Genomic DNA, 14,435 nt, shown 5'->3' with positions numbered 1-14,435 from the left:
CTGAGGCGAGCTACGAGCGGCGGGGCCGGGGTGACAGTTCCGCGGCGCGAGACACCGCCCCCCCGCCGCCAAGCTCCCGCCAATGCCCCCCTCGGCCGCGCGGGTGCCCGGGCCCGCTGCGGGGGCATCGCGCATGCGCGCTGGCGGCGGCCCCTCTCGCGAGCGGAGGCCCGTGGGGTCGGCGGGGCGTGTCCGCACCCGATTCGCCCGCGGGGCGCGAGCCTGCCGGGGGCGGTGCCGCCTCGGCCGGGCACCAATGGGAAGCGGGCGATGGTGGGGCGGGCGGGGGCGCGGGCGCGGGCGCGGCGGCCGCTTGGCGTCTGTCCGGGCGCGAGCGGGGCGGGGCGGAGCCGTCGGGAGGGCGGGCGGGCGCTGGCCTGGCAGTGATGGCGGACGATGGGGAGGGGAGGCTAAGGACTGAGGGGAGCAGCGACAGCGGCCTCGGGGGCGGGGGCGCGGGGGAGCCGCCGGCCGGCGCGGCGGCGGCGGCGGCGGCGGTGGGCGGTGAGATGCTGCTGAACGTGGGGCTGCTGGCGCTGGCGCTGCTGGCGGCCTACCGGCTGTACCTGCGCTGGGGGACGAGGAGCGGGCCGGGGGGCGCGGCCCGGCAGAGCCAGGCCGCCGCCCTGCCGCGGATGAAGCGGCGGGATTTCTCCCTGGAGCAGCTGCGCGAGTTCGACGGGGCCCGCAACCCCCGCATCCTCCTGGCTGTCAACGGCAAAGTCTTCGACGTGACCAAAGGCAGCAAGTTCTACGGGCCCGGTGAGACGTCGGGGCCGGGGCCGGGGGGGTCCCTCGCCGGAGGCCGCCGTGCCGTGCCGTGCCGTGCCGTGTGGGGCCGCCCCCCGGCTGCCCGCCGCGCTCCGGGAGGCGGGGGCGGCGCCGGGGAGGGCGGCGGGGATCCGCCGCGGCGGGCCTGCCCCGCCGCCGAGGGCTCCTTGCTGACGGCCCCCGGGCCTCAGCACCACCGGGGCGGGCGGGGGGTTTCGGGGAGGCCTCGCTCGGGCCCCCGGGTTTCTCCCGGGCGGGCAGCCCCGGTGCTGGCTGTCCGCAGGCGCGGGGGGGCCGGCGGCTGCCCGGGCTGCTGTGGGACGGGACGCGGCCGTGCAAACCGGCCCCCGGCCCTGGTCGCCGCCCTCGGCAGCCCCTTGCCGGGCCTGCCCGCCCGCGGCCTAACGGCGGGGTTAAATAGGTGGTGCACAACGGGTCTGGGTTCTGCTCAGGCATCCGTCACACATCCGTTTTTCCGGTTGCCTACATTTGGATGTGCAATGTTTAATTCTTTTTTTTTTTTCTGTCTTTTCTAGTAGGTTTCCCACGTGCAACTGAGCAATGCTTCCTTCATTCTAGCTCTTACGGTTCAGGAAAGGAAAAAAAAAAAAGCAGCTGGTTACTTATTTAGGTGCAAATGCCATATTGAGTGTGAATTTTAATCAGGATAGAGGCAAGCAGGGAGAGCTTGGGGACTGATACCTTGCTGCCATTGAGAAGAGTGCAGAGATCAACCCAATCTCTTAAAGACAGACAATACAATTCTTTGGAGCAGAAATGTGTTCTTCAAAGGTTCAGAAAAGTATGCTTCAAAGGCAATGTTATGTTTCCATATTGGGGATTGTGAAACTGCAGCATATTTTCTCGTACTAAACAGTATTCTTAATAATGAGGTGGATAAACTTAGTAGTGAGCACTCTGTTCACATCTGATGCCAAAGGAAATGAGGATTACGACTGCTGATAATATTCTTTCTTAAACAATGGTGGTTTGGAAAACTGGATCTAATCAAATTATGCAGGTGTTTTCATAGTAGGTATGGCAAGTGTCCTTGTATGAGGGGTGGAGGAGGGAGAGGATACTATTCCCCCCCGCCCCCCCCCCCCCGAGGAAATAGTTCAAATTAAGTAATTATTATTTTTTTAACAATCTTAGGTTACAAAAAGAAGAATACAGAACTGGCATGTTACAGATCTTTGGTTCTTATCAGGGAAGTGACAAGCAGTTGTACAGTTGAACTGGGCCGAGTATTTTGTAACTCTTGTTACCCTCAAAGTTTGTGATACCAGCTCTGCTACCAGTCGCAGAAACTGAAACTGCCATAATTGACTCAAAATACTTTTCTGACTGGGTACTGTAAAAGTTAACAGTGGAATCTAAACTACCTTGCCATGCCTTATTTTGTTTACTGACCAGTAAAGCTGAGACAATGCAGTTTGGTGTGCTGCAACTTTCATGACACTTAATCGGACTAGTTATCTTGTCTCTCTCACTTTAAGGGTTTTTAAACTGAAACCTATGTGCTGATATAAAATGCAGGTAATACATATGCTACATGAAACTTAAAACACCAGTCAGTTGACAGATTGCTTCATAAATTATTCCATGAAATAATACTGAACCATAATCTAAACATTTGCTTTAACTCTTTTGTGTATCAAACATAATTAGACTTTCCACTGTAGATCATAGAATCATAGCATGGTTTGGGTTGGAAGGGACCTTAAAGACCATCTAGTTCCAACCCTCCTGCCACAGGCAGGGACACCTTCCACTAGACCAGGTTGCTCAAAGCCCCGTCCAACCTGGCCTTGAACACTGCCAGGGAGGGGGCAGCCACAGCTTCTCTGGGAAACCTGTGCCAGTGTCTCACCACCCTCACAGGGAAGAATTTCTTCCATCTAAATCTTTCAGTTTAAAACCATTACCCCTCATCCTGTCCCTACACCCCCTGATAAAGAGTCCCTCCCCACCTTTCCTGTAGCCCCTTTAAGTACTGGAAGGCCGCTATAAGGTCTCCCCGGAGCCTTCTCCAGGCTGAACAACCCCAACTCTCTGAAACTCTCAGATATCACTGGTTCACATCATCAACCTCTGGAGCTCTATTATTGTGAGGAAGCTAAAGCTTTATGTTCTAGGACATCACTCTGCTTTTTTGATAACTGGCAGCAGCTGGTTTCCCTAAAGCAGTGCTTCCAGCTCTTCGTAGAGAGGGACAAAGGCTTTTTTTTTTTTTTTTCCCCTGTAGTGAAAGATTGCCTTTTTATAACAGAACTAACATCTTTGTCTAAAAGATCTTTCTCACTTGGGACCATGTACATGAGGATAGCGATGCTCAACCTGTGCATCACCAGCTGTATGTTTTCTGACAAACGTGTTGACTTTTGAATTGTGCTGATGTGGTTTCCCTGTACAGGTGCATGTTGGGGAATATTTTCTTGCAACTGTTCGGTGGCTGAAAAGAAAAAAAAGCTAGTAGGTGGTTTGCAGGCCTTAAAAGATCTGAGAGGAGTTAGGTGGAAAAGTCTTCTACAGCTGGTTGAGACCTTTTCAGAAGGACTTCAGTCAGAGTAGCCAGATGTCCACAGCAGCTCTCTTGGTAATTTTATGCCATGTAGCTGGAGTATAGCAAAAGTGCAAAGCATACCAACAAAGCCATGGCCAAGTTTTGTTTAACAGAAGAAACAGTTGAGGGCACTGGCTTTGCTGACATGGCAGGCTCGGACTGTGAGCCTTTTGTACGTTGAGGTACTGATGCGAAATAGTACTGGTTTGCTTTGAAGGCAGCAAAAAGCATTGTCTGAGGGCTCACTATCAAATCTTAAGTATGTCCTGACCACTGGGTTAACGTTGAATAATGTGGCTGTCTCAGAAGTCTTCTGATGTCTTGAAATTAAGGTCTGTTGTTTTTTTTTTCTTCAGTGTAGTTTGGATGCAGAGGTGTTTCTTATTTTTCTACTCGGAGCAGAAAGCTAAAAATGCACAGAATTGTCATCTAGTCCAGAGTTTTGTCCAGCAGTTGAGATTCCATTAAAATTCCCACCAAGCTTCTGACTTTATTAGAAACTCTCCTGTTTTTAAGTTCCCATCCACTGAATCCTGTTATACTTTGGTCTGCTTCATTGAAGAGTCCTTTACATACATACAGTTAAGATATTTTAAAAAATTGATAAGATTGTTGAAGTCATCCTTTCAAAGAGCCATGATTGAAAACTTCTGTTTCCTGAACATTTAATCAAAATGTTTTCCAAATTTTTTGTTTTTTCTCATGTTGTCGTCTTTAAGCCTGCCACAATTTAGTCTTTGAAATGTCTAATGCATTTTATCTAAGAGCAAGAAAAGGTTCTATCACACATTTAACTGTCTGTGCCTCCAAAGATCACTTGTCTTGCACTGAACTCTTCATTTAAAACTTTACTTACCAACTTCTTTTCCAAAATACTGCCTCCTGGGATAGTCCTCTGTCCTGCGAGTATACCCTTTGTTTCCACACTGGACTTTTACTTGTATTAAATACCACCTCTGTTCGTGCCCGAATGAGTAAGACTCCTAGCATGCTTTGCTTGGTTATTAATTTTAATTAATTACCTTTTCCTTTATCACCGCAAACTCTAAAAGAAATAAGGCAAACAACTAGCGGCTCACTATTAAAAATATCACATAACCAGGATCTCAGAGAAGCTCTTTTGGGGTGATTTCCCCATCTGTAATCATGTCTCATGACTTAGAGTCTGATGATTAATACCTACAGTGTGTGCTGTGTTGGTTTTATATCCCTATAATGAGAGACAGTTTTTACTGGTTCATTTATCACAACGTTTAATTTCATGTTTGTTTGTGTCAAGATTTCTGGTAGTGTATTGGTCAATAGAAGGACATAGTAAGAGTTAAAGTAATGTTAGCAAACCTTAATATTTAGCCTTTAAATTGGCATGCCAAGCTAATGCTGTAAACAGATATGAAAAATATATGGCTTTGAGCATGACAAAGCAAGATTATATGCAATCCAATGTATGCAATGGTTCCACGTCACTTCTTGGTTCTTAATGTTTTATGATTTTTAAAAAATCAATTTCCTGACTTTCCTTTGCTGCAATACATTGTCACTGTCAACTCATTTCTCATTCCACTCTTGTCTTTCAAAGTGTCATGAAGATTTCTGCTTTCGGGTTTGCCAAGAGAAATAGATTAGGTAGTAAGTAATTCTTTCCACAAAAATTTCCATCATAGTTCATTTTTCATGGGGGGAAAATTACCTTTATTTCATGTTGCAAATCCAGTTAAGAACTGTGATGTCTGATGTTAAATACTTTGAAAAACTCTGTAGTAAACAGCTGTCTTTTTTTTCCCATCGTTTGTGTAAAAACAATCTGATGCTGTTAGACTTCCTTTGGAATTGAGTGCTGTGAACTTGATTGTGTCTCTAAAAGATGACACTGATGCTTTTCAGTACATCCTTTACAAGGGTATGGTTAGAGGGAAGTGTTGCAGGAGGGACATCCTATATGTTGTGTCTGGAGAATTATGTTAAGGGTGGCCTTATCTTAACAACACAATGGGCCAAGGGTTTACAGATAAGTACAGAGGATAAGACTGGGGGGAAGGAGGTGCTTCCTGTAAGGTGTGTGTCTTCTCTGTGTTCTCCATGTTTGTCAGCTCTTTGCTGTCTGCGTAATGGAGGTGACTCCGGTGCTGGGACTCAGCTTTTCAAAGAAACAGTGTTTCTGGATAAAGAAGCTAGGTTCCTAGTAGTAGTAGTAAAACTAAAAAGGTGTATGTGTGCATATCGGCAAGAGATTGTTTCTGTACTTCTGGTGAAAGGGAGTAGTGCCCTTGCCACCAAGATGAAGGGTTGTTCTAAACCCTCAGTCCGTGTTCACAGAGAGCAGGGTCAGTAAAGTGGTTTTGTGTAGGAAGATGCATCGCTCTGTCTCCTCCTCTGCTTCTGCTTTGTGTGTCTGTCAGCTCTCTGTCTTTTCTTTTTTTTCCTTTTTTAATAACCTGCATATGTTCCTTAAAACTTGAACAATTGTGTGTTTGATAAAAGGTCTGTGTAAATCCCTGGTTCCTATTTTAACCATTCAGGTTCCAGTCACCTGTGGTTTGAGGGGCCTGCTCAAGCAGGTATGCTCAAAGCAAGATATATTAGGATGTGATAGTGACATCATCGTTAATGACATATAGACGTTAAATCCAGAACACAGCAGTGTAGCTCTCTTTCATTTAATCCAAAGAGCTGGCCAGCATTGCTTGCCGCTTTATGAAATAAACTAGTGGCCAGAGCATTTCCCACTAAATCAAGATGTGGGATCTAGGTCCTCCTCAAGTATGGAGCTGTCTTCCAGGAATCTTCTGACTACGGAGCTACAGGCTCTCCTAGCCTGCCCGTTTAGTTGAAATTGGGTCACTGATTCTTGCACTTTTTTTCCCAGAGTAGAAAAGGAAGCAAGCGAGAGAGAGGCCCTCTGGTCTTGTGCTGAAGAAGTCAGGTTTAGACCCTTGTTTCTAAGCAGTTCCCATCTTAGCATGTAGACTTTGTGGATTGCTCTCCTAAGAACACTTACTTTCCACACAAGTTGTAACTTAAAATTGACCCACATCTTTCCTTTCATGTAAATCTGGAGCAGTAACGTTAAAAACTATGTCACCTTGAATTCCCAGTGATAAATGTTATTAGAAAGCTGCTGCTTTCAAGCTGCATCTCAAAACGGCTTTGTCTAATTTGTAACTTTTTCATTCACTCATAAAAGATGCGACACTGAACAAATACGTGTCAGGATTCAGATGAAAAATTTTAGACGGGGGAGATTTTGCTTTGATTTGGAGTGGAAAAGGTAAAGTGGTAGAATAGTACAGCTGTCAGTAATTTTGTGGTCTGTCTCCTGTTGTTCCTTTAACTTTAAAAGGAGAGATTAGTCTTTATTCTTGTCTGCAGTTTAAGAAACGTTGTCCGTGAATTTCTGAGCATCAGACAAAACTGGGTTTTGTTTCCAGTGGCTGCATGGAGCCCACAGATGCACAGAACATCGGGTAGGCTTTGCATATTGGGTGATTGCTTGGAAGTGCTTTCTGCCTACCTGACGAAACCAAGGCTGGTTTGAAACTGAACCTTATTAACCTGTGCGGTTTCTTCGGAGAACTTGTGTGGGCCTTGTGGGAATGAACACAGTTCTTAGATTACAAATCACTCTATTAGATATAAAGTCCACATGCACTGGCTCTCTGTGGTGCGGGCCCTGTGCTGACAGTTGGAGCAATCCAAAGTTCAGTGTTACAGCGGTCACCTTTGTTACTAGTCTGGGATGTTCTGCAAAGCTACTACAGAACTGGTCATATAGCTGCTTTGGTAATCCAGGAGTATCTACTCAAAAGTTGAACTCCAGCATAGGTTTTGCTGGGGGAACTATTGGCCAAACCGGTTGAAAATTGAAACACGTGCTGTTCCAAGATCCAGTTTAGCCTGTTCTGGAGCAAGTGACTGGAAGCAGCGCCTCCAAATAAAAACTTCAGCTTGAACAGCTTCATATCTCAAATTTTTAAATACAGTGCTTTAATGTTAAATTTATTTTTCCTTGTCTGCTGTTGTAGGGTGTCTGCAAAGAGAAATTAAATCTTCATTTGAGAACCAGAACAGGGCTAGGAGATGCAGGAATTGGAAAGGTTTTTTTACTGTCTGAAGAGACTTTGGTTTTGCCGATTCTCAAGCTACCCAGTTCATTTGTGAATAAAGATGAATGTCAGGCTGGAACAAGATGTCAGATTCATCAAGACGGCCAGATTTTTATCTGGATTCTGAAAGAAAGTGAGCATCTGCAGGGGGTGGGTAGCAAGATTTTGCATGCGTTGTAGCTTAGAGAAGGGCATACTTTACACAGGGTAGAGTTGAAAGGTAGATGAGGGCTGTATACAGGGGAAAAAGGCAGCGTATAAATGTGGTGGTGTAGATATGGAGATATGTAGGCAAATTCATGGTCTTGATAACTTGGTCTCAGGGCTAAAATAAACAAAGGCTTTGAAACAAAAGTGCTTTACTGTGTGAAAGCAATGATGGGAAGAAAAACATTCTTCAAGGAACAAAGTTTTCCTTCATGTAAGGCTGGTAGCTACGTGCTTTAATGGGTTTTGATACTTCACTGGCTTTCCTTTTGTTTTTGCAAGATGCCAAATAGGAGTGGGAGGAGAACTTTTTAAGGAAACACTTGACTATGAAATGACTAATTTGGGGGTACAGCAAAAAGAAAACAGCTAAGATTTTGTGATAGGGTCTCAGAAAATCAGTTTGGTATACATGCCTATGCTAATGGCATCTCCTTTTGCAATCTCTGCAGTATGTATATCATGTCATGGGGCAATCAATTATTTAGAACAGGAGCCAGTCTAAATAGGTAGGCAGACAAAAGGAAAGAAAAGAAGGACTGTGGGTAGGGCTTGCAGAGTAAATTGTATCTCGTCATGAAAGAGCTCTGTGGGAGTATGTCTAGGATTGCACTAATGTCTCTACCTCAGAATCCTGTTCTTGAAGCATATTTTTCTCCCCAGGGTTCTCCATGTTACCACCTTCCTGGACGATGCTCCAAGCGCAACAAAATCTGATATGCAAAATACCTTTTTTAAGACTGTTGCACCAGTGAGTAATAGACCAGGGCTTATAGCAAAACCCCAGACCTAGGTTCTGTATTAATATAAAATACTGTACTTAATCTCTGTGTAAAAGTATCTGAATGGAAGCTTTAAATCTTGAAATAGATTGCTCATACTGAGATCTCTGAACTTCTGCTTTAGCAACCCTGCAACTAAGGTAAAGCCAGGCTTGTGCTTTTTAAAAAATAATCATAATTCAATATTTGCCTTTTAGTAAAGGATTGAAGGATGGGACGCATTTCTAAGTTACATTTGCAGAGGTGGAATTTGAGATGCTGACTACCAAGTCCAAAGGCTGTTTTTAACTAGTTAGCATTCTGTTGAGTGCTTGGACCTGGCTCGATGGTTTCTCTGTGACTCCTGAATACTTCTGTGGTAAATGTGCTGGAATGTTAACATCTAGATTCAATTTTAGAAGAGAATAAAAAATATTGGTATAGTAGCATCTGACATTACAATATATTTGCAGAAATTTTATATCAGTTAATGCTCTAAATGCTCAGATATACTCTAAAAGCATTCATGCTTTCAGCTAAGTATATTATTGAGAGGTAAGGGTATACTGATAAATATAATGAAATTCTCTTAATAGAAATAATTGAGATCAAGCTGGTGGACCAAGAGGTGGCATCTCAGCAGGTGCTGTAAAACTCTGTAAACCGCTACCTGCAGGGTAGAAGGGAAAGGCAACAGTGTGCTTCTCTCACTCTGGTTAGCCAGAATTTTGAAAACGCATTATGCAAATAGCTAGCAGCATTTATGAAAATACTTGTTTTAAACACTTCAGAGGAAGGAAAAACTGAGGACAAAATACTATTGGTTGTGAGGTTAGGTAGCAATTTATAATTGCTCTTAAGGATTTACTGATTGTGGTCTTTTAAGGGCTGTTTATAGCTCCCTTGTTCTTCACTCAGAACATCAAAATCTAGATCAGTTGAATGATGGCTGTTTTGGAGTGAAGCAAGACTTTCTGGTTGAAGAAGCTCTATGTTACGTTGCAAATGACGGCCATCGCTACCTCTTACCCTGTTTTATGGGAAGCGACTGGGCCTGCAAAATGCATGGACCAAATAACTTGGTATAGGATTGATTTCAGTCTCTGAATCCTGTTTTTCAAATAAACATCTAATTCAGGATGCAGGTAGGAAAGATAGAGTTCACGAGCCCTCTTGACTTTCTTTCTTTTAAGTGGCATAAATGTAGTCCCCGGTCCCAGAGGCAGTTATTGCGAATGCCGTTCCTGGAGCAAAGTATCTGGAAAGAGATGCTGTTCATCGTTATGGTTGTCTCTTACGGCCAGATTTGTACAGCGCAAGCTTCCAGTTGATAGTTCTTTCTCTGATGTCTACTTCTTGTGAAATTTTGCTTTTAAATCAGTTGGTTTATTTCCAGAGAGACAAGGGAATTGTCTTTGGCACACAAGACACCCTTCTGTTCTCAGGTTTGACTGTAAGCAACTTACCATGCCAAGCACTCTGGGGTGGAGAGACGACACCAGTTCTGGTGAGGACGTAGTTTCTTCTACTCCATACGGTACTGAGGTTCCCTGCCTCAGGAGTTCTTCCTGCTGCATTCAGCCTCTGGCTCAACCCTGAAGTCAATGCCCGGCAAGAGCAGATAGGTGTGGTGGCTGGAGCAAGCGGCCTGGGAGGAAACCAGCCTCTCTGAATGATTTCCTGTGGCTCGTCCTGGTGCAGAAGAGGTCTGAGGTGCTGCAGCAGGCAATAGAGGGGGTGAAAGACGGTGTGTTGCCGCTTGCTTGTGTTCATTTTTGCCCATGGGTGCTGCCTTTTCTTCAGGCTGATGGCCACTGCTGTCCTCCGAGAGGTAAGCCAGAGAAGGGTTCTGGCCTATTTGTCTTCAAGTAGCGAGCACTCTTTAGAATGCCTTGGGCACTTCCCTGTTGCTCAGCTGCTGCAGTTAGTGCAGAAAACTTTAAAGTGTTGTTTTGTTTTGTTTTAATTGAGCCAAATTAAGGTATTTGTTTTTAGGTCAAGAAAATCTAAGATAACAATGTGTTTCAAGTTCTTTACATTAATTAAAATTTGGGAAAGCCAGTTACCAACCTCATTCTGAAAGTTGTTGGTTTACAAATCATCCAGTTCTCTTTGTAATAATATTTGACAGTCATTGCTCAAAATTTTACTAGCACATTTGTGCTGCTTTGCATCAGTCAAAAAGCACAGAAAAGCACAGCTTTACATTCTTAGCATGAAGATTTGTGCCGTTACCAAGAACAATACAGGATAGGTGTATGGGTGATCTGCTGCCCAAAATAAATGAGGTTATTTCCACAGAAGTAAGGTATGTGTCAAAAGACGCACTGTCAAGTATGTAGAAAATTGTGGTGGTTCTGTAAGTGAAGTGAAATTATTCATTAGCATTCTTAAGTTCTATTTATCAATTAAATTCAATGGATTTCTAATTAAGATGTCTGTACAATTTGCTTTTATTCGTGCCTGACTTGTAAATATTCTATGTTTTGCTTAATAGAAGCGCGTTTCTTTTGAATTCCAGCCTCCAGCCCCTTTGGAGTTTACATCAACTGACTTGCATCAAATGGCAGGGATTTTTCCAGATATCCCTTCAAAGCAATTTTTCTGGTTCTGCTTCTCTGGGCAGACTTTATCTCCTAGCGATACTTCAGATTGAGTTGCAGTGCTGTTGAATGTCGAACAGCCATGGCGTTGAAACTGCTGCTGTTCCCATCACTGCAGAAGTTTAATGTATGGCTTCGGCAGCCTGTATAAAGAACTGAGATTGGTCACCATAAACAAAGACTTGAAGGTATCGATTTTGTCTTTTTGTTTTCAGAGGGTCCGTATGGAATATTTGCTGGCAGAGATGCCTCCAGGGGACTAGCAACTTTCTGTCTAGATAAAGATGCACTCAGAGATGAATACGATGACCTATCGGACTTAAATGCTGTACAGATGGAAAGTGTAAGAGAGTGGGAAATGCAATTTAAAGGTAAATTCTCAAATTAGCAGTACGTCTTTAGCTTAAGGAAATGCTTTTAATAAAAATGACTGCTTTGGGCTTGGGGCAGCTTTTAAAGAGATGTTGCCAGTAACATTAATAATGCAGTGTGAATTTCTTGGGAAAAGACCAGGGATTTCGGGCCTTTCTTCCATAGAGAGGATTCCACTATATCCCACTCCAGCTTTCTCAACCTTTTAGTTTTATACAAGAAAGCTGTTCCCTTCTCAGCTCTTCGGTGCAGAATTTCACTCTGGAATCAAAGTGTAGCTTAGCTGATGAAATTCCTGCTTGGAGGTTGCTGGCTTTGGATGCCGTGGAATTACAATTAGGACCAAAGAGTTGTTTTGGCAATGAAGGGTTGAACAAGTTTGTCTTGAATTAATTTCTCAAAAGTACGGAAGTATGCCTCTGGAGGGAGGGGGAGTCCTTTTTCACATTAGTTGAAATCAAAACAGGTTGAGGGAATTTGTGCTGGTTTTAATAGCAGAGTTTTCAGCCCTTGTGTGATAAAGCTTGCCTGATGAGTTGTGGGAGATTTGAAACAAAGTATTCAGAGTAGATAGAGACCTGAGCAGCAGTGGTAGCAAGACTGTTTTAGGAGGCAGAGCTTGCTGATAGATTGCCATCAACATCCGCGATTCAGGTTCAGAACTTTAGTATGAGGGAGAAAAAGTGAATTTGCAGCAGTGCAGGCTAACTAGCAAATGCAGCCGTATTTGATTGTAACGGAATCATAAATCTTTTTCAGAAAAATATGACTACGTAGGTAGACTCCTAAAACCAGGGGAGGAACCATCAGAATACACAGATGAGGAAGATACCAAGGATCACACTAAACAGGAATGAACTTTGTAAACAACCAAAGTCAGGGGCCTTCGGAACTGCAACCTCTTATTCCCCATCACAGAATGTCCTGCATCTTTGGGTACAGTTCATCTGCTGCGAAAAACATTCAACAGGTTTTGTACAAGGAAAATAATATACTCACAAATGAAGATTTGAATACTAGACATTATTTGTGCTGCCAAACTTTTTGTTGCAGTTTATTTGTAATGTCTGGTTAGGCTTCGTTAGTGAAGAGGGGCCAGGGATTTAAAGGCAAAAATGCTATTCCTTTTTATCAGTAAGCTGAAGCCTTCAACTAGTATATATTACAAGCTCTCTAAAAGACGTGAGTCTTCAAGCTCAGTGGAAGGTTTGAATCTTGTTTCATGTGTGTCTTTTCCTTCAGCATTAAAGAAAGATGTACTCGTGTACATCAGTATCAGTAGGTTAGACCACTGAAACTGGTGTTAAAATGTGAATTTCCAATTTTGTTTTGTATGTGGGTGTTAGGAGCCCTGGCAGAATACTTCAGTTCTCTAAGAGAAGTCCATGTAGATTAGGATGGGGGTAAAATTCATCCTTTTCTCAAAAGGATTGGGTAAAACTGTTTCCTCTGCAACAACTATTATCTGAAGCCTGCCTCTCCCCCCTTTTCCCATCCTCTAAATCAAATCAAATATTAATTGTGCCTTATTTCGCTTACATAGACTTGAATTGTTTTAAGGGACAGCCCCAAAATTGCGGTTTCATGGTCACTACAAGCAGCATTGAGACTGAAGTTAGAATGTTCTGTTGACTGGAAAACCTTGATGTCATTCTGTGTATAGAATGTAAAAGAGGAATACTCAGTGTTACTGCCATATGTTAATACTCCATATACTTAAATTAGCATTGTGATGGCCAAATGCATACTCCCATGCTTCTTTTTAAGTAATTACAAACACACAAAAAAATTCACCCTTCCTCCTCTTCCAGAAGCTGCCTAACTTTTGGGAGCATAGCCTTCACACCCCCGTAGAGTGGAGGGGCCTGCGCGCGTGTGTATGTGTGCGTGTCTGTCTGAATGCAAGACTTGGGAGGGATTGTTTCTGCAGATATTGTAAATATGAGTACCATTTTAATAAAGCATGTACAATACCACACGTGCTGTCAGACTGTGTGTAGAAGCTGTTGAGCGGAGCTGGAATGTGGTAGAATACAAAGTAAGGGGAGGAAGTCTTGGATGTGAACCCCCACCGCTGTTAATACTATTCCTTGTCCTCATGGTGGTATTTTGCCTTTCAAGTCCCAGCTTTTGAAGAATCCTGAAGACTTACTCAGGTAAGCTGTATTTAAGAGAATAAACCTATGCCAGTGCAGCTATGGTGGGAAAAAATAAGTGATGTAAATAAAGGAGAAGCATTTTAGGAAATTGTGTAATGTACAGTAAAAGGAGCATGTCTCGTGGCACTAATAGGACAAGAACACTGGAGATCTGTATATGGGTATCACTCAACATATTGTAGAAATTTCACCGTCTGTTCTGCTAAATTTGTAACAGTGACACTATTAAGTTCCTGACTTGCAGCTTTATGGCTTACATCTGTACCTCTGTTTGCAGATTGCACCTGTGATAAGTCTATAGTAACAGATTTGTAGATACACATTCCGTTGAACTGTAAACTCTGAAATTCCAGGGACTACTTCCTTTTCATTACTATCTGACTCAAAAGAGATTTATATTGATGTAAATGAAACAAATAAATAACAATCCTCCATTGAATCGTGTATCTGGCGTGGCCTAGAAGGCAGGCTCTTCCTTGCACATCCAGGCTTGGAATAGAACAGTTTTATCACCGAAGTAGTAATGGTGCTGGAGCTGTTTCTCCCCAGGAGGGAGGTTACAGGTGCAGGTTCTTGTACTGGAGTCAGTGTCTGCTCCTCATCCCGCACCGCCAAACGCTGACCCTGGGGCTGTGACCAGCCTCCAACAGCGGCGTCTGCCTTGGCGGACAGTGGAAGCCACCAAGGGGTAACGAGGAGCTTTCCTGCACAGGACAGGAACTAGGAGTACTTTAGCACAGTTCTTCATCTGGATGCTTCACTAGGGATTTCTTTTTTCTAACTGAATCTCGCTATAAAAGGTTTTACGCTACATTTACAGGGTGCTTCTCACTCAGCTTTTGTGCCAGCTGTTGCACCTCATCGTGGCGCCAAGGTGCACGGCTGTGGGGCAG

At 44.0% G+C, this 14,435-nt stretch overlaps 1 protein-coding gene across 1 annotated transcript; it reads left to right on the top strand.

Annotated features, from left to right (window-relative positions):
- Positions 1 to 386: 386 nt before the first annotated feature.
- On the top strand, positions 387 to 13,359 carry PGRMC2 (progesterone receptor membrane component 2). Its single transcript, XM_074823638.1, has 3 exons — positions 387 to 762; positions 11,227 to 11,382; positions 12,143 to 13,359. The coding sequence occupies exons 1-3, from the start codon at positions 387 to 389 to the stop codon at positions 12,238 to 12,240; spliced, it is 630 nt and encodes a 209-aa protein (XP_074679739.1). The 3' UTR covers positions 12,241 to 13,359.
- The last annotated feature ends 1,076 nt before the right edge of the window (positions 13,360 to 14,435 follow it).

This window comes from Strix aluco, chromosome 4 (assembly GCF_031877795.1).
Source record: "Strix aluco isolate bStrAlu1 chromosome 4, bStrAlu1.hap1, whole genome shotgun sequence".
NCBI classification, from domain to species: domain Eukaryota; kingdom Metazoa; phylum Chordata; class Aves; order Strigiformes; family Strigidae; genus Strix; species Strix aluco.
The sequence above is the reverse complement of the archived record's forward strand: the minus strand, read 5'-3'. Positions and strand labels throughout refer to the sequence as shown.

What these genes read in the sequence shown, in the direction of transcription:
- PGRMC2 (XM_074823638.1), top strand. Translation starts at nt 387, where the DNA reads ATGGCGGACGATGGGGAGGGGAGGCTAAGGACTGAGGGGAGCAGCGAC. An exon ending in CAGCAAGTTCTACGGGCCCG is followed by an intron (nt 763 to 11,226) that starts GTGAGACGTCGG and finishes TTTTGTTTTCAG; the next exon opens with AGGGTCCGTATGGAATATTT. An exon ending in GTGGGAAATGCAATTTAAAG is followed by an intron (nt 11,383 to 12,142) that starts GTAAATTCTCAA and finishes AATCTTTTTCAG; the next exon opens with AAAAATATGACTACGTAGGT.